Here is an 18,338-nt window from a genome sequence, read left to right on the forward strand (position 1 = left end):
AAAATTTTGCTTTTGTACAGATCATTCATTAGCAAACTGTCTTCCATGGCATATGCTTCAGTGCTTGATTTTGTATGCTCATGGCCAAAGAACGGTTTAGATTTCTTTTATTGTTTTTGGTTTTTTCATTGTTGTTTTTGTGCTGGTCCTTGGGCTTGAACTCAGGGCCTGGGCACTGTCCCTGAGCCTCTTTGTGCTCAAGGCTAGTGCTCTACTACTTGAGCCACAGCACCACTTCCAGCTTTGTATGAGCAGTTGATTGGAAACAAGAGTCTCATAGACTTCCCTGACCAGGCTGACTTTGAGCCATGATCCTCAAATCTCAGCCTCCTGAGTAGATAGGATTATAGGTGTGAACCAAGGGCACTGGGCTAGGAATGGTTTTATTGTTTTTAAGTCATTAGAAAACATCAACGCATTGACATTTTGTAATGGGAAAATGATAAGAAATTACATTTCAGTGTCCAACCCTACACCCTCTTTGCAAAGATGCTCATTCATTTACTATCGTCCCTGGTAACAGCCATGCTTTAGTCAGGAGTCATGACCAGTGCCAATGGTTTACCAAGCATAATACATTTATAACTTGACCTTTCACAGAAGTTTGTTGACCCCTAGTATGGAAGTGGGTGCTACAATGTTAGGGAGGAAAAAAAACACAAATAGGCTTAAGAAACACCTAAACAACCTAACCAAAGATTGCTGAGAGACATTTAACACCCCTAATTCTTCAAGGCAGAAGGCTGTTCAAGGTCTCTGTTGAGGCAAAGTGAGACATTTATTGTAGGCTATTTACCGTGTCCCTCACAATCTGAAGTTGGCTGGGGTAATGTGGGGCCATCATTCTAAATCTTCATTCCCATATTCTCCACTGGCTGGGCAATGTAACACTCTGGTGAAGGAAACAAATGGTATGGTGACACCACTGCTTGAATCTTCACTTGGTGTGTGGTTGCTAGGCACTTTTCAGAAGTCTCTGAACCACACTGTGTCAAGAGAAGATTGGGATGGATGGGTGCCCCCTTGCTCATCAAGCACAGACATGCACAGTGCTGATTGTTCAGGTCTGACTATGAGAGGATGAGTCAGGATCATGTGAATAGGTTTGCTGACTTAAGATAAGAGCTGGGGAATAAGTAAATAAACCTAGGGTCTCTCTCTGTGTGTCTGTCTCCCCATCTCTCTCCATGTGTCTGTCTCTCCCTCTCTCTCTCTCTCTCTCTCTCTCTCTCTTTCTCCCCCTTCTCTCTCTCACTCTCTCTCTCGGGCTCTCTCTCTCTTACTCTTGCTTGCTCTCTCCTGAGAAATGAATTCAGGATCTCTCATTTTCCCTTGGCTTTTTGTCTAGAAGTTTGCTTTCTACCACTGGAATTACAGCTCCAGTTCTGTGGTGGGTTTTTTGTTGTTGTTGTTTTGTTTTGTTTTGCTGGTTAGTTTGAGAAAAGAGTCTCTTGGATTTCAATGTCTAGGCTGATTTTTGTAATGTGTATTTTTATTGTAAAGATACTGTACAGAAGGGTTACAGTTACATGAGTAAGGTAGTGAGTACACTTCCTATCAAGCATTGTTACCCCCTTCTTTGTTTTTCCCCTACTGTCCCTTCCCTCCCCACCTCCACACATCCACCAAGTTGTAAAATTTGTTTTCAACATAGTGTCTGGAACATCTCATTGTTACAATGGGTCAGCCTGTATCCTTGTTTCAGCATTTTGTTAGCTGTTTCTTTTTAATTTTCATGTTAGCCATGGAGCTTAAACTAAGGACCTGGGTGCTGAGCTCTTTTTGCTCAAAGCTAGTGCTTCACCAGTTTGAGGTACAGCTCCATTTATGGTTTTCTGGTAGTTTACTGGAGATAAGAGTCTCACAGACTTTCCTGCCCAGGCTGGTTTTGAGCCAGGATCCTCAGAAGATCTCAACCTCCTGAGTTGTTAGGATAACAGGTGTGAGTCACCAGCACCCAGCCTGGGCTGGTTTTAAACAGCAATCCTCAGATCTCAGTCCCCTGAATCTCATCTAGGATTAAAGCTGCTAGCCACCAATGCTTAGCTCACTCAAATTGATTGCTTTTTATAGTCATAACCTCAACTTCCCCACCCCATCCTCAGGGTGGTTGGAATATATTTATATAGGGCATGTTAAATGGTATTTTAATTCTTATTGTCATTTTTCATTATTCTTATGAGGGATGCTGTATTCAAGTCCTACCATTCATTCCCAGCCTAGAGATAACAGGTTGAGCTGGGTCTCTGTTCACAGATAGCAAAGCCTCAGTAAACACAAGGACTCTTCCTCTTTGTCCTACCACTGCTACACTTCCCACTTCCACAACTTGGCAATTGAGTCCTCACCAGAAGGTCCGTTAAAATTTCTGGGATCTTTCATACTTTGTAATAGTATATATGTCTATTATATTGGGGAAAAAAACCCAAACATTACAGAAGGGTCTAAAATAACTAGCAACCACCTGTTCTATCTAATCTTGTCCACCTTAGATGCAAATAGTCTAAACCTTTTCTGTGTTGGGATAGCCCAATTGAGTTGGCCATATCTCAAGTCACCTGTCTCTGTCTCTTTATTTTTTTTTCCGGTGTTACCATAATCTCATTAGAAGGATGAATCATCTCATGGGGTTCCCTGTATCCTCTCCTGAATGAGGTTGGGATTCTTCATCACTTCAATTTATGGAACCTGGATTTTAGTGTTTTTGTTTGTTTGTTTTTAATTCCCCAGGAGTAGCATTTTGTCAAAATACAGAAATTTACAAAATGTCGCTTGTGAGGGATTCCTGGTTGATGAAAGACCCCAGCTGTCCTGTGTTCCATGGGTCCAAGATCAATATTTCCTCAACCAGCCCATCTTTCATTTGAGGGATGCTGGCTGGCAGGCAGTGCATTCTTCCCACAGACCCGTCTGTAGTCACGAGTGGACAGTATGGAATGGACAGAAGTGCAGAAGAAGCAGACAGGGACATGGTGACCTGATAGTTCCAAGAATGAACTCTAGGAGTTGCCGAGCTCCATTTTGGTTCAGAAAATGGTCATTTTGCAAGAAGCAGAATGACCCTGGTGCCAGGGTTAGGGAGTCAGTGAGCTTAGGAGATCTCTCTAAGAATCTGGCAGAGTTTGGCACTCATGGTCCATGCCTGTAATCCTAGTTACTTTGGAAGCTGAGATCTGAGGATTGTGGTTCAAGAACCCAGCCCCAACAAGGAAGATTGTGAGATTCTCATCTCCAATTAACTACAGAAAAAGCCAGAAGTGGAATTGTGCCTCAAAGTGGTAGACCACTAGTATTGAGAGAAAAAAACAATCTCAGAAACAGTTCTCAAGCCTTGAGTTCAAGCCCCACGACAAGCACAAAAAAAGAAAGAATAAGAAACATGGTGGATTGATTTCATTCTTATTCAGCAGTCATCATGCATAAAATAATGTTCTCAGCATTGAGAGGGCATTTTTTTAAATAATAACTGAGAGTAACAATGATTAAGCTTCATAGTTAAAATCTTAATAGAATAAAATTAACAACATAATGTCCTTTAAACAACACTAAATAATTAATAGCAGGAATAAAGCAGGTTAAGAAGAATGCACAATTACCAAACATTTGCCCTCCCTCCAGGCTTTTATTAATAAAATGGCAAAGGAAACTAAAAATGATTTAATTAATCCTGTTAATGAAAAGTACTGAGGTAGGGGGATAGAATGAGTTGATTGTTCTAGTTATAAAGTAGGCAAGGAGTTAATAGTTTAATCAAGAACATTTCAATATCAGCAGAGTCCATTTTCCTACATTGTGGGTTAAAAAAACCAAGCCCAGTAACTATAAAAGATGCATTTCTTAGTGATGAAGGACATTGTAGCATTCAATATTGTGGTTTTTCAGCACAAAACTGGAGGATGTCAGCTATTTAGATGAACATACACTCTCTTCAAGTTATCTCCTCTAATGGTGATGCATTTAGTTTAGCATCGTAGATATAAGCTCAGCTCATTTTATCATTCTTGCTTTGTACCTTCTTTAGGTTATTAGGGGAGTTCAGTTGGGGGATCAGCTTGATTAAGTGTAAAGGAGGCTTGGTTCTACCAATCTTTTTTTTTTTAGCTTTCTACCACTTTGAACCACAGCTCCACTTCAAGTTTTCTGGTTGTTAATGGGTGATAAGAGTCTCACAGACTTTCCTGTGCATCATGGCTCTTCAAACCATGATCCTCAGACCTCAGCCTCCTGAGTAACTAGAATTATAGGCATGAGCCATTGGTACTCAGCTTCCACCCATCTTCTAATCAGACATTCTGGTGACTAGAGTCAAGCAACACCAATGTTGCAAGCCAAGTGCCATTTCTTTTGGCCTCAGATATGCTCAAGATGGAAAGTCAGCACACACACACACACAGAGCGCCCCAGGAGCTTATTACAGATTTCCAAGTGACAGAATTTGACTGTGGGAGATCATTTCCATTTTATTCTCTCAATAGTTATGAACAAGATGTTCTTTTTTAAAATCTCTAAAGGGGATGGGGAAAAAATAATCTCTTGACTGTGTTCTTGCTTTTAACCAGCGGTGGATGGCTGTGTTCTTAGATGCAAAAGCATCTTGAAATGCAGGTTGGATAGGGACACCTAATTTCTGCTTTTATATTAGTAACCGCTTGCCATGACCTTTATGCTCCCCAAACTGTAGCAATGCGTTCATCTCAACCTGGAATTTCTATTGTCAACCTATTAAAAGCATCCCCAGGCACAGCTGCCTGAGACACATTTCCAGTCCCTCCCTCCCTCCATCTCTCCCTTCCTCCTTCCTCCTTCCTTCCTTCCTTCCTTCCTTCCTTCCTTCCTTCCTTCCTTCCTCCCTTCTTTCCTACCTTCCTTCTTTCCTTCTTCCTTATTTGTACTATATTTAAGTAGTTGTATAAAGGAGTTATGGATACAATATCTCTTGATGTCCTTTTGGCTTGAGGAAAAAGTCTTAGCTTTCATTCATTTCATCGGCAAATACGTATTGAACATCTGTCTGCTCTTTGCCAACCATGCTTCTAGGTGCTTGGTTTTAAGATATCTCAGTGAAGCCGGGCGCTGGTGGCTCATGCCTGTAATCCTAGCTACTCAGGAGGCTGAGATCTGAGGATCGCGGTTCAAAGCCAGCCTGGGCAGGATAGACCGTGAGACTCCTATCTCCAATAAACCACCAGAAAACCGGAAGTGGCGCTGTAGCTCAAGTGGTAGAGCGCTCGCCTGCGGCTGAAGAGCTGAGGGACAGAACCCAGGCCCAGAGTTCAAGCCCCATGACTGACAAAAAAAAAAAAAAAAGATATCTCAGTGAATAAGACACACATGTCCCCCTGGTCAGTAGCTGCCATTCCAATGGAAGAAGAGAGGACAGCGACAAAGGAGTAGAGACAAATACACTGGAGATGCTCTAACAGGCACTGAGATCAAATTGGCTGGACTGGATTTGGGAGAGCCACTGAACTATACTCTCCCAGATCCGAAACCAAGATTCTTATACACAGGGTTTATTCAGTTGTCAATCCTAGAAACACCGTAGAGAAACACAGCAGTTGAGAAGAGAAGATAGCTGGGCATCAATGGCTCACACCTGTAATCCTAGCTACTCAAGAGGCTGAGACCTGAGGATCACTGTTTAAAACCAGTTGAGGAAGGAAAGTCCTCAAGACCCTTTAGCTCCAATAAACTACCAAAGAAACCAGCAATGGAGGTGTGGCTCGCATTGTAGAGTAACTGGCCTTACATGAAAAAAGTACAGGGATAGAGGCCAGGCTCTGAGTTCAAGCCCCAGGTCTGGAAACAACCCCACCCCACCTACAAAAGGAAAGAAAAGATGCATCATTAAGCTACCCAGGTTTCAGGATGCAGAAGCTCAGTACCTCTAGGAGTCTCTAAATGTCTGGTTATGCACTCAGGCAAGAGGATGCTGGCATGCATGCCTACTAATTGCCCACCTGTCTTTGGTGGTGAGTTCCCTCTGGGCCTGTGAACTCCTCAGAGAGGCTGGCTTCCCTGCCTGTATGGAAGTGAAGGTAGCAGGTGTTTGTCATTAGGATAGAACATGAAACAGCAGTACATAGCAAGCAGTAGTGTCTATTGTACCAGACAAGACAAGAACTGATTGTTCAGATCCTAACACAGGGGATTTATTTCCATGACCTTCCACTCCAGGAACACCTAGACTCTCAGTTCTGTGTGTGTGTGTGTGTGTGTGTGTGTGTGTGTGTGTGTGTCTGTCTGTCTGTCTGTCTGTCTATACCCATCCTGAAGCTTGAACTCTGGGCCTGGGCACTGTTCCTAAGCTCTTCGCTCAAGGCTACTGCTCTACCACTTAAGCCACAGATGCACTTCAGCTTTTTAATTTTTTTTTTCAGTGCTTAATTCTTCCCCAGATCCTCAGATCTTAGCCTCCTGAGTAGCTAGGATTACAGGTGTGAGCCACTGGCACCCAGCTCAGTTCTATATCTTGTCTTTAAGTCATGGAGCCTGCTGATATCCAGCCCAGTCCCTAAGTTTCCCCTCAATGCCTCACGCCCTGAAAACTCTTTCATGGCAGTAAGCAGATTCGCATGCTCAGTGTCTTGTTTCTAAAGGATTGCAATGCTTTCTTAACTGACTCAGTGATTTCATGCAGACTTTTTTTTTCCTGCATTTTGGTCGTTTCAGGTGGGAGGGTAAATCTACTTCCTCTTTACCATTTGAATTAGAAATTCTTGATCTAAACAATAATTAGAGGTCATCAAGGGAATGCTAACATATATTCTCTCAAGTACTTCTAAAGACAAGATTAGGTAGTACATTTTGTAAAATAGTTTCATCCTTGTTCATGAGAATAAAGTATTAAAACCTCAAAGGAAAATAAAGAAAAAGTCACTCTGCCAGACTTTTGATCTTGGACTTCAGTTTCCAGACCTGCGAGCAAATAATTTTTTATATTTAAGCCAAGGAGGAGTAGGAAGAGGAGGAAGAAGAGGAAGAGAAGGAGGAGAAAGAAGGGGAGGAGGAGGAAGAAGAAGAGGAGGAGGAAGAGGAGAAGGAGGAGGAGGAGGAGGAGGAGGTGAAGATGAGGACAACACAGCCGTCAAGTTCCAGTGGCTCTTGCCTATAATCCTACCTACCCAGGAGTGACATATAAGGACTGCAGTTTGAAGCCAGCTCAGGCAGAAAAATCCATGTGACTTTTATTTCCAATTAGCCAGCAAAAAGCCTGAAGTGGAGGTGTGGCTCAAAATGGTAGATAACCAGCCTTAAGCAGAAAAGGCAAGGGGATCATCCCAGGCCCTGAGTTGTTCAAGACCCAGTATCATCACCAAAGGAAGAGAAAGAAAGGAAGGAAGAGGGCTGGGAAGGTGGCTCAGTGGTAGAGCGCTTGCCTTGCATGCCTGAGGCCCTGGGTTCGATTCCTCAGCATCCTTGCCTTGCATGCCTGAGGCCCTGAGTTTGATTCCTCAGCACCACATAAGCAAAAAGAAAAAAGCCAGAAGTGGCGCTGTGGCTCAAGTGCTAGAGTGTTAGCCTTGAGCTGAAGAGCTGAGGGACAGCGTCCAGGCCCAGATTTCAGGCCCCACGACTGGACCCAGAAAAGAAGGAAGGAAGGAAGGGAAAGAAAGAAGAAAGAAGGAAGGAAGGGAGAGAGAGGGAGGGAGGGAGGGAGGAAAGAAAGGAAAGTTGGTTTTCCAGATAAGAGATCGATTAGACCATCTCGAGGAGATGATATTCTAGCTCAGATCAAAAAAAAGAAAAAAATGGAAAGGAATCAGCCATGGAAATTACATTTCCAGGCAGAGAACAGCAGCAACAAAGGCTGAGTGTGAGTGAGCTTGGTTTACGTCTAGTGTAGAAACACACAAGGATCATAGCATGTGAGAGGCACAAGTAAAAACCAGTGCTTTTTTGCATCATGAAGTCCTTTGTCTCAGATGAGAATGTGATGAAGTCCTGAGAAACAGGGCATTGGGCAGGCTAAGACCCAGCTAGAGCAGCATCGGGCCTCTGGGCTGCCATCCATGGGCTCCTCCATCCACTAGAATTCTCCCTCTTCTCCTCTCAATTCTCTTATCAAGATTCTCATGGTCATGGCCCCCCAAACCATGGACCCAAACAGGCCTGTAATTTATGATCCTGCATTGGATAGGATTGTAGATGGAAAAGAAACCTCAAGCAAATCAATTCTGATACTGAAGCCAAGAAGGAGGAAGAAGAAAAGAAGACGGAGGGGAAGGAAGGAGTGTTGGGAGGGAAGAAGGAAGGGAGGGGAGGAAGAGGGAGAAGGAGGCACCTCACAATCCAATTTGGTCTTCTGTCCCAGCCTTCCTCCCTCCCCTCGATCATTCTCACCTACATTTACAGTCACACTAGCCTCTTTGCTGCTTCTGGAACAAATCTAGCACCGCCCAGTCTCTAGGCATTTTCTTGAAAGCAGTATCACTGAGATGCAGGTGCCAGCCACAGCCCTCGGGGAAGTTAATCTTGATTATTTCTCCCCGAGCCCACTTGATTGTCTCTTCATAGGACTCTGCTCCCACAAAAATAAGTGCCACTGAACTCTACGGCACTGTCCATTTACACTGTCATTTGTTTATTGTCTCTAGTGTGTCCCACTATAGGATCAGATCTATGAAGGGAAATTTGACCCTCCTAGAGCAAGTTACCAAAACATTTTACAAATAGTGCATTTGTGGGAGAGGGAGAGAAGGAGGGGTGAAAAAAGGGAGTGGGCAAGGGAGGTAGGGAGGAAAATTATCTGAAAGAACACAGTAGCCAGAAGCTGGTGGCTTATGCTTATAATCCTAGGAAGCTGAGATCTTGAGGAGTAGAGTTCAAAGCCAGTCCAGTCAGGAAAGTCCATGAGACTCTTATCTCCAATGAACCACAAAAAAGCCAGAAGTAGAGCTGTGGCTCAAAGTGGTAGAGCACTAGCCTTGAGCAAAAGAGCTCAGTAACAGTGCTTAGATCCTGAGTTCAAGCCCTACAACTGGCTTTCTACTGATCACCTGAGCAAGATGATTCTCCCAGTCCTCCAGTTCTTTTATCTGACAAATACATAGTGTACATCAAACTTTATAAAGGGATAAAGTAAATGAGACCATAGGTAGGAAAGTACTGTATATTTCTGAATGTATTATGGAAATAAAACGCTTCTTTTTAGGTTGAGAGTTTCATGAGTCTGAGTGGATTTCATTGAATTAGAAACGGAAATATATCCATTCTCAGTAAAGAATCCTCCATGCATGTTAGAATTAGTCAAGCCTTGTCAAAGTAGAACAGACCCAGGGCCTTGCTTAGAAGAGGGATGGATTGGGGCCGGGAAGGTGGTTCAGTGGTAGAGTGCTTGCCTTGCACACATGAAGTCCTGGGTCCTATAACCCAGCACCACATAAGCAGGAAAAGCCGGAAGTGGAGCTGTGGCTCAGGTGGTAGAATGCTAGCCTTGAGCTGAAAAGCTGAGGGACAGTGCCCGGGCCCAGATTCTGGCCCCACAAATGGCAATAAAAACAAACAAACAAACAAAAATAATAAATAAAAAGAAGAGGGATGGAGCCTTCCTTCAGAATCTGGTCCTTTGAACAGACTTGCTGGGGACCTTAAGGATCCCAAAGAACTTCCCCTCAATGGACTTCAGATGTCTCTGTTTCCAAAGGGAGAAGGAGCTAGATGTTAGTGTTTCACACCTGTAGTCCTAGCTGCTCAGGAGGTTGAGGTCTGAGCATTGTTGTTCAAAGCCAGCCGGGGCAGCAAAGTCTCTCAGACACTTATCTCTAATAAACTACCAGAAAACCATAAGTGGTGCTGTGGCTCAAGTGGTAGAGCTCCATCCTTGAGCTGAAGAGCTGAATAGCTGAGGGACAGTGCTCAGGACCAGAGTTCAAGCCCCACGACTGACCACACACACACACACACACACACACACACAATGTGATAGAAGGAGGTTGTCAACGTCTTCCTTTGAGATTTGCTGGGGTGGTTTCATTATTGTTGTTATGGCCCTAGTGGTTGAACTCAGAGCCTAGATGCTATTCCTGGGCTTTTTTACTGAAGGCTAGCCTCTTACCACTTGAGCCACAGCTCTACTTCTGGCTTTTATTTATTTATTTTTTGTAGTTAATTAGAAGTAAGAGGGTTACAGTCTGTCCTGCCCAAGCTGGCTTTGAACCACAATCCTCAGATCTCAGCCTCCTAAGCGGCTAAGAGTTCAGGCCTGAGCCACCAGTGCCTGTTGAGGTTTGCAGTTTTTCTTCTATACATCTTGTCATCCTAAGAATTGCAGCCACTCACTGATCACCCCTGTCACTCACTTGATAAGCTTCATCTATGGCTTATTCTCCCCAACCTCTTGATTTCCCCAGTTGTGAGTGACTTGTGATGCTGTATTCTACCCCTGCTGAGAATCCTGGCCACCATGCTAACTTTGCCCACAGCAGTGATAATCAAGTTGAGGAGAGTGATGCAGTTGTCTCATTAGGTCAGCTCCACTTTGGGGAGTGGGACAGAAAATAATGTGTGATTTTTGCCACCTGAATAAGTTATCTTGCTGAGGCCACCTGCTCAGACTCCTTCCTCTTCCCTTCCTTCCACAGGGCTTCATGGACATCGACCTAAATAAATTCAAGGAGAGCGGTGCAAATGTGACAGGGTTCCAGCTGGTAAACTACACGGACACCATCCCAGCCAAAATCATGCAACAGTGGAAGAACAGCGATGCTAGAGATCACACTCGTGTGGACTGGAAGAGGCCTAAGGTAAGGGGGCAATAGGAGGGGCCAACAAGGGACTAACCTGGCCTCTCTACTTGTCAATGACTCATAGGAAGCATTGGCCTTTGGGAAAGAATGGGATCACCAAAGGAACAGACTGACTTGCAATATCCATGAACATCGTATGTAGTTGCAAGGCCCTGATGACCTAAGTGATCGTGCTTTTTAAAGGGAGAGACATTCTGTTCTTTTTCTCTCATGTAAACAAAATTCTAAGACTCAGCAATCCACAGCCATATAAGACTCCACGATCAGCAAATAATCAGGCTGCTTCTATTGGCTCCACAATGCTCAGCCTCAGGCTTGTTCCCTCATTGCCCAACAGGGTGGCTTAAAATCAAACCCATTCAGTCAGCATTCTACTCAGCATGTGGTCACTACTTTTCCTCCCTGTGACAATACACCTGTGCAGATCAACTAAAGGAAGAAAATTTTACTTTAGCTCATGGCTTTAGAAGTCTCATTTCATGGTCAGCTGACTCTATTACATTTTTGTTGTTGTGCCAGTACTGGGGGGCTAGAATTCAGGGCCTGGGCACTGTCCTGTAGTTTTTAATTATTCAAGGCTGGTGCTCTACCACTTGAGTCACAGCTCCACTTCTGGCTTTAGGGTGATTCATTGAGCATAAGAGTTTCATAGACTTTCCTGCCCAGGCTTGTTTTGAACCATGAACCTCAGATCTCAGTCTCCTAAGTAGCTAGGATTAATTCAAGCCCCCAGTTCCCTCCCCCCAGACATACATATATACACACTAATAATAATAATTATAATCATCATCATTTTTCTCAGAAGTTACTAATACCTGTTCTGTGCTTATTAAAACCTACCCTCAAACAAACAAAAAGCCTACGCTAAGTTGGTTTTAAGGGAGGTTAGAAAATGCTATCTCTACTCTGGGCAGGGATACCATGTTGCATAGTTCTGGAGAATTTTTTGTTCCAGTACTATGGCTTGAATTCTGGATGTGGGTACTGTTCCTGAGCTTTCTTTTGCTCAAGACTAGCACTCTACCACTTGAGCTACAGTGCCACTTCCAGCTTTTTCTGTTTATGTGGCACAGAGGAATCGAACCCAGGGCTTCATGCATGCTAGACAAGCACTGTACTGATAAGCCACATTCCTGGCCCTGATTATATCTCTACAGATGGAATCTCCATGAGGTGGCTTTTATTCTGGAAGCTAAATGTCCCTAGCCAAAATTCTAAAACATCTACCTGAGGATTGGCCAACAGATCTCTACCTTCAAGTCAGCTAGGCATTCCCAGACAGAGTTCCTGCCTCTCCTGTCCCAGAAATGCAGCTCTACATCCTGCAGCTAGAATCTGTTTTCTTGGTTATTTGAGAATGTGTTGGAATGAAGATAGCAAGTCAAATCAGACAGTGTGGCAGTGTGTGCGTGGAATTCTGCTGAGAATGATCCTGTGGTCAAGTGTGTTATCTGGGACAAAATGAATCCCTGGCAAACATTTCCTTGTTGGTTGGTCGATTTCTTTTTGTACAGTGCAGGCCATCAAACCAAAATGCTTTCTATCCTGTGATGAATTAGATTGACTTAACTCTTCAAGAATGGGATGTATTTCAGTATGAGCTTAGGCACTCAAACTTCCCAAGAACTTTAAAGCAGTGAGTGAACTACATAGAAATTAATTAATTAATGCCGCTCCCAGTTTCCAAGTATAAAGTTGTTGTTGTTTTTAATGAGGAAGCTAGGTGTCAGTGCTTCATGCCTGCAATCCCTAGCTATTCAGGAGGCGGGTATGTTGAGGATCATGGTTCCAAGTCAAATGGGACAGGGATGTCTGTGAGTCTCTTATTGTCCAATGAATCAAAAGCTCACTCATCTGGGAAATACTTTCTCTTTTACTATTGACAAGGAATGTTGACGGTCAACAGCTCTCCTTGACTCCCAATTTGGGGCAATAATGTGGAGGAAACCAAATCGTTTTCCATACATTTGGCCTGCAGTTGTGTTGTATTTAATTGATGCATTTCTTCCCCCTGGATTCAATAGCTTGTGAAGAATATGTGTGTATGTGTGTGTGTGTGTGTGTGTGTGTGTGTATGTGTGTGTGTGTGTGTGTGTGTGTGTGTATATATATATATATATATATATATATATATATAATATTTACATTGCACACAAAACTCTTGAATTCTGGTTTCTCTCTGGAAGTCAGTCCTTGCCATGCTAACCTCCACAATTCAGTAAGGTCATGCTGGCCAGTGTATCTGGCCTATTGCAAGATTCCCAGTACAGTTCCCCTTCCTATCTTCCAGGCAGGTCTCTCTGATACCTAACTGTCTGTATTCCCCCCTCCAGTATACCTCTGCTCTCACTTATGATGGAGTGAAGGTGATGGCTGAGGCTTTCCAGAGCTTACGAAGACAGAGGATTGATATCTCCCGCCGGGGGAATGCCGGAGACTGTCTTGCTAATCCAGCTGTTCCCTGGGGCCAGGGCATTGATATCCAGAGAGCCCTGCAGCAGGTAAGGCTGGCAAATGGTTTTCCTACCACATAGGAGCCTGCTAGGAAGACTTTGCATGGAGTTCAGGCAGCTGTTTAAAATGAAAGAGAAGGTCTGAAGTTTGAAATAACCAATGTACTGTTTATGGGCCTGCTGCAAAACACCCAAAACCTCCTCACGTGAAAGTAATAAAAGAATAATGTGGAATTCCTTGTGATACAACATCTATTACTTTCTGCTTAGACATGAAGCTGGAAAAGGAAAGTCAATGATATCCATATTTAGACAGAGAACTTGAGATACACAAAGATGGATTTTGTGAGGTCTGTTAGCATTCCCTGGACTTTGTCTTCTTTTTCTTTGTTCTCTAGGCCCAATTCTGGACCTTAAGTGGGTTTCCTGGCCCTTCTTATTGACACTTTCTTGCATCTCAACAATGCAATCATCAATTCTTTTCCTTTTCTTTTCTTTTTACATTTAGTTAAATAATAAGACTAGAAATGGTCATGCTCACTCAAATCGATTGGTTATGCAAAGGAGTCTGAGGCCAAATCCATACACCACAGGGAAGAGTATAAATATTCAATTAGTGATATGTCTGCTGCAGAAGCAGGATGCGACAAAGTATACGTGGGTGTGTGTTTAATATCCCTGGTTTAGAAGGTTCTGGAGACTTGCCCACTGCTTTCTCACTCTTGGAGCTCCTAGAAATTTCTGGGAGTCTATAGAAGAATTTCAAGCCAAGGTTTGGATTCTCAATCTGCCAGTGCCAAGCTCTGTATTAGGCCTCTGGGAACTCCTGATGGTGGGGGTGAGGGCTGCATATGGCATGTGGGTGAGATATTTTGGTGCAAATGTCCCTCAGGACCTATTCTCCCCAGCTTATGGAGTTGTCTAGGTAAGACTAGCTCTATTTTTAAGATTTCATTCAACATAAGGTCAATTTGGCCTCCCAGGGAAAGAGAAGGTTTTCCGAATGAGGGAGGAATGGAGAGCAACATGTATTAAGTATTCCCATCTGTCTTCCAACCACATGGGCACAATTCTGGCAGTGTTCACCACTTGGAGAAAGGGGTTAGAAAGAACTTCACAAGTTCCCACTCAGCCCTGACAGAGAGCCTCTGCGTGGTTCTGTCTTTTGGAATAAAATAAAACAGAAGCCCTGCTAACGCCCAGCAGGAGCATGCTAAGAAGGGCTCCTAGCAGCCATGGTTAGCCTATTCCATGCAAGCAGGCTCAGAGGTCAAAAGGTTGTGATGGCAGACACAGGCTGTTTCCAGAATGATTGCCTGCCCCCTCTTCTCCCCAGCCTATTTAAAATGCTCTTCCAGACTTGACCGTCCAGACAGGTTCTGTTTGCAGTGTGACTCTGTTTTCAAATGGACCCAGGGATTTGCACTTGGCTTTCCAGCTTCCCACCATGACAGAGATGAAGCCCAGAAGGCAATGAGGAGTGACCAGACAGGTTCTGAACTGCGAAACAGAACATCTGGGCTCCATATGGAAGGGGGGTGGGCAATCCAGACTCTATTCCAAGAGGTGGGACACCAGGCTCCAAATCAGAAGGTGGGGCATACCAGACTCTTAACCAGGAGGTGGGACATCCGGGCTCCCAACCCGGAGGCAGGACATCTGGACTCCCTGCTAGGAAGCAGGACATCCAGACTCTCAACCAGGAGGCGGGACATCTGGACTCCCAATCAGGAGGCGGGACATCTGGACTCCCTGCTCGGAGGCGGGACATCCAGGCTCCAAGTCTCTAGGAGCAACCTTGAAATATTCCTTCATCTGAATCCCCTGTGAACCTCCTTCTCTTTATCCATGAGAGTGAGGAGCCTGGGAGAGACATGCTCCCAAGTCTCAGCTGACCCCAAGAACTCTTAAGAGTCCAATTTCATGTTTATTCTGATCGATCTCAGTCTTTCTGGTGGTAATGTACTTCCTGCTTCTTACCTTGTTGGATTAGAGAGGAAGCAGTTATCCGAAGTCAAAGAAAGAATGGCCTCTTTCATTTTGTTGTGGAGCCAGGACAAATATGTGGCAGCTTTTTATCAGCAGCCTGACTGTTCTCTGGCTGAGTGTTGAGAAATGGGGTCATTGAAAGAAACAAAAGCAAGGCTGCCCACCATAGACTCCCTTCAGTCTCCGTGAAGAAAAACACAAAAAAATCCAGATTGGTCGTAAGACTGTGGCTTCCAACTAACCCATTGCTTTTCGTATCTTTAAATCAAGAGTTCTGTGTGTCATCTGGAGTTCTGTGTGTCATCTGGTGATTTTTCATTTTCAAAGTATTTGGTTCAAGTGGGAAGATATCCAAGTCCATTCTACTGACACAGGGGTCTTGACTCACAAGCACAGACCTCAGGGGGCCTTCTACATAGGTCACAGCCATTACTCAGCCAGCTCACCTTCCAGGTCATCTCTTGAAATAGTTACCCCACCTGATGGAGCAACTATGTACAAAGATACTGGGTAGATCCAATCCTTGGAACCCAAGGCTCAAGTGATAAATGTCTAGTGCTCAGATCCACTGAGAGTCGGGGACTCTCAAGGGAGAGTCCTCACACACACACACACAGAGGACTGTATTATCTAGCTAATGCCTGTCTGAGAACTTGGCCCAGAAGTCCCAGCATCGTTTGCCTTGAAGGTGAACACGTAGGTAGTCAAATTCTTAGAAAAAAGAAAAAGGCAATAATAACTACGATGTGTTAAAAAGCTTACTATATAAAAGGCTCTTAAGCACTTACATGAATTATCTCACTGAATCTTCAATCTGGCACTGTGAAGAAGCGCATTTTATTAATTGTGTTTTATCAATACCGAGGAACTGAGCTTCAGAGAGGGTCTAAACAGCCTAAAATTATACAGCTGGCCTGTGGTTAAAAGAGACTCCTGACCCACATTTAGTGAACACATTCCTTATACTTGACTGCTCTGAAACCTCAAAGGCCCAGCCCAGCAGGGGAGACTCCAGTGCTATGGCCCGGCCCTCCAGGGAGCCCATGGCCTTGGGCATTATCTGTGTACCCACACCTCTCACCCTCACCCACTATAATTTCCCTATAGCAACAGAGTAGAGATAATCAGCCAGCCAGCCTGCCCCTGCCTGCCACCCAGGGAGTTGTTCAGAATATTAACGATTCCACATCCTGGAAGCCCTGGGCACTCCAGGAAGACGGAGGTGGGAGGTGGGAGGTATGGGGGCAGGGGAGGCATCTATGTGTTTCTGGTGGGCAGAAAGGAGCCAAATCTCCAAGTCCAGTAAGCACTTGTGAGGAGACACAGAGAAAGTTATTAACCTTTAAAGATAGGATTAAGGAAAGGAAAACCTTTGGATCCTTTTTGCTCAGAAATATTCACATAGGCATATGTATATATTCCTGGAGGACCAAGAATGGGGGGTGGGCAGAACAATTGTGTCTAGAAACCTAGCCCAAAGCCTCAAATTTGGAAAACTTGTCCTAAATGCTAATTATCCCCTTTAGTCTTTGCTATTGTGATCCATCAGCCAAAAATCATGTACATATGAGGAAAGAGATGCTCAGCACTTTTGCTGGACCAGATCTGGGAAGGAAGAGGCCATAGGCGTATGAGACATATCCCTGCCTCCAGGTTTGGAGGCAAGACAAGTTTATGAGGAATAAAAATGTATATGAGAAAAAAATGCTAGAAAGGTGTGGGTTAACAGCTGAGTTTTGCAGGTGAGTCTTGGTGAGGTGGATAGTCAGGGCAGAATGAAGCACTGGGGGATAGAGGTCATCAGCAAGGCTTGCTCTGGCAACGCAGATGGGCATTCTCAGGGTAATCAGATCATGACCAGCCAAGCCATGACACTGAGGAGTAAAAGGGGTTGGAGCATGCAGTTTCCAACAGCGTACTTGTCTAGCATACATGAGGCCCTGAGTTCCATCCTTAATATTCCTGAGAGAAATGCAGAGGGAGAGAGACAGACAGACAGAGACAGAGAGATAGAAACAGAGAGAGACAGAGGGACAGAGAGAGAGGGAGGGAGAGACAGGGAGAGGGAGAAGGGGAGATAGAGAGAGGGAGATGGAAAGAGAAATGAGAAAGAAGAGAGGAAGAGGAGGAGGGGAAACGAGAAGAGTGAGGAGGAGAAGAAGTAGGAAGAAGAAGAGGAAGGAGGAAACGGAAAGGAGGAAGAAGAAAGCAAGCAAGACAGATGGAGAGGCAAGAGAGAAGGCTCAGGAGGAGGAAGAGGAAGAGAAGGAGACAGACAGACAGACAGACAGACAGACAGACACAGCCAGGGAAAAACTGTCCCGGGCACATTGGGATGGGAGTTAGGAAAAGAGATAGGTTCAAGCCCTGGCCCCACTAAGCTGGGTTGGGAAGATCTTGGGCTCCTCCGTTGCCTTTCGCTTGTCTACCAAATGGATGAGGTCCACTCAGAATTGCTTCCCCCATCAATTTCTCATAAGGCTCAGAAAGTAAATAGCCTGATGTGTGTGCTTCTTTGAACACTGGGGCAATGGTATGAAATAGTTGGAGTCAAGCATTTTCTTCCTGTTATTCCAGAGGAAAAGTTCTAGCTCCATGGTGTCCTGAGATTTATTCTGTCTAGATAAAATGAGGCGAAGCAGTGTCTTCACTGAGAAGCCTCATAACTAGTGAGCATGCAGGAGAGGGCAGAGACAAGATTCACCTTGAAGCAGTGGAGCAAAGTTATGAACACCTGGAGTCTGAGGTAGCTCAATTACCACCTCTGGGCTATTTCTTCTGCATCCAATTCTAGTGGTAGGCAGCTGTCAACATAGACTCTAGACCAAACTCTAGCCATGTTCTCCAAGCTCCTCCTAAGCCTAGCCATGGTTTTCCACATAAAACACAACTTTAGCAAGAACCCTGTTACATTAGTTTAGCAAGATTCGTCTCTAACCCTGTGATTAAGTTTCTCATCCTCCACAAACATTCAGACAATGTCTGATCTTTTTTTTTGGGGGGGGGCGGTCGTGGGACCTGAACTCTGGGCCTGGGAGCTGTCCCTCAGCTCTTCAGCTCAAGACTAGAGCTCTGCTACTTGAGCCACAGCACCACTTCTGGCTTTTTTTTCTTATGTGGTGCTGAGGAATCGAACCCAGGGCCTCAT

General features: G+C 44.4%; 1 protein-coding gene across 5 annotated transcripts in view; it reads left to right on the forward strand.

Moving 5' to 3' along the window:
• Gria1 (glutamate receptor, ionotropic, AMPA 1) overlaps window positions 1-18,338 on the forward strand; it is a 344,743-nt gene that overhangs the window by 192,441 nt on the left and 133,964 nt on the right. For all 5 annotated transcript variants that reach the window (XM_013034904.1, XM_013034908.1, XM_013034907.1 and 2 more), the window contains 2 exons: window positions 10,584-10,745; window positions 13,082-13,249. In XM_013034904.1, the coding sequence (XP_012890358.1) occupies window positions 10,584-10,745; window positions 13,082-13,249 (330 nt within the window). The remainder of the gene's footprint in view (window positions 1-10,583; window positions 10,746-13,081; window positions 13,250-18,338) is intronic.

This window comes from Dipodomys ordii, unplaced genomic scaffold (assembly GCF_000151885.1).
Source record: "Dipodomys ordii isolate 6190 unplaced genomic scaffold, Dord_2.0 Scaffold200, whole genome shotgun sequence".
Lineage (NCBI taxonomy): Eukaryota > Metazoa > Chordata > Mammalia > Rodentia > Heteromyidae > Dipodomys > Dipodomys ordii.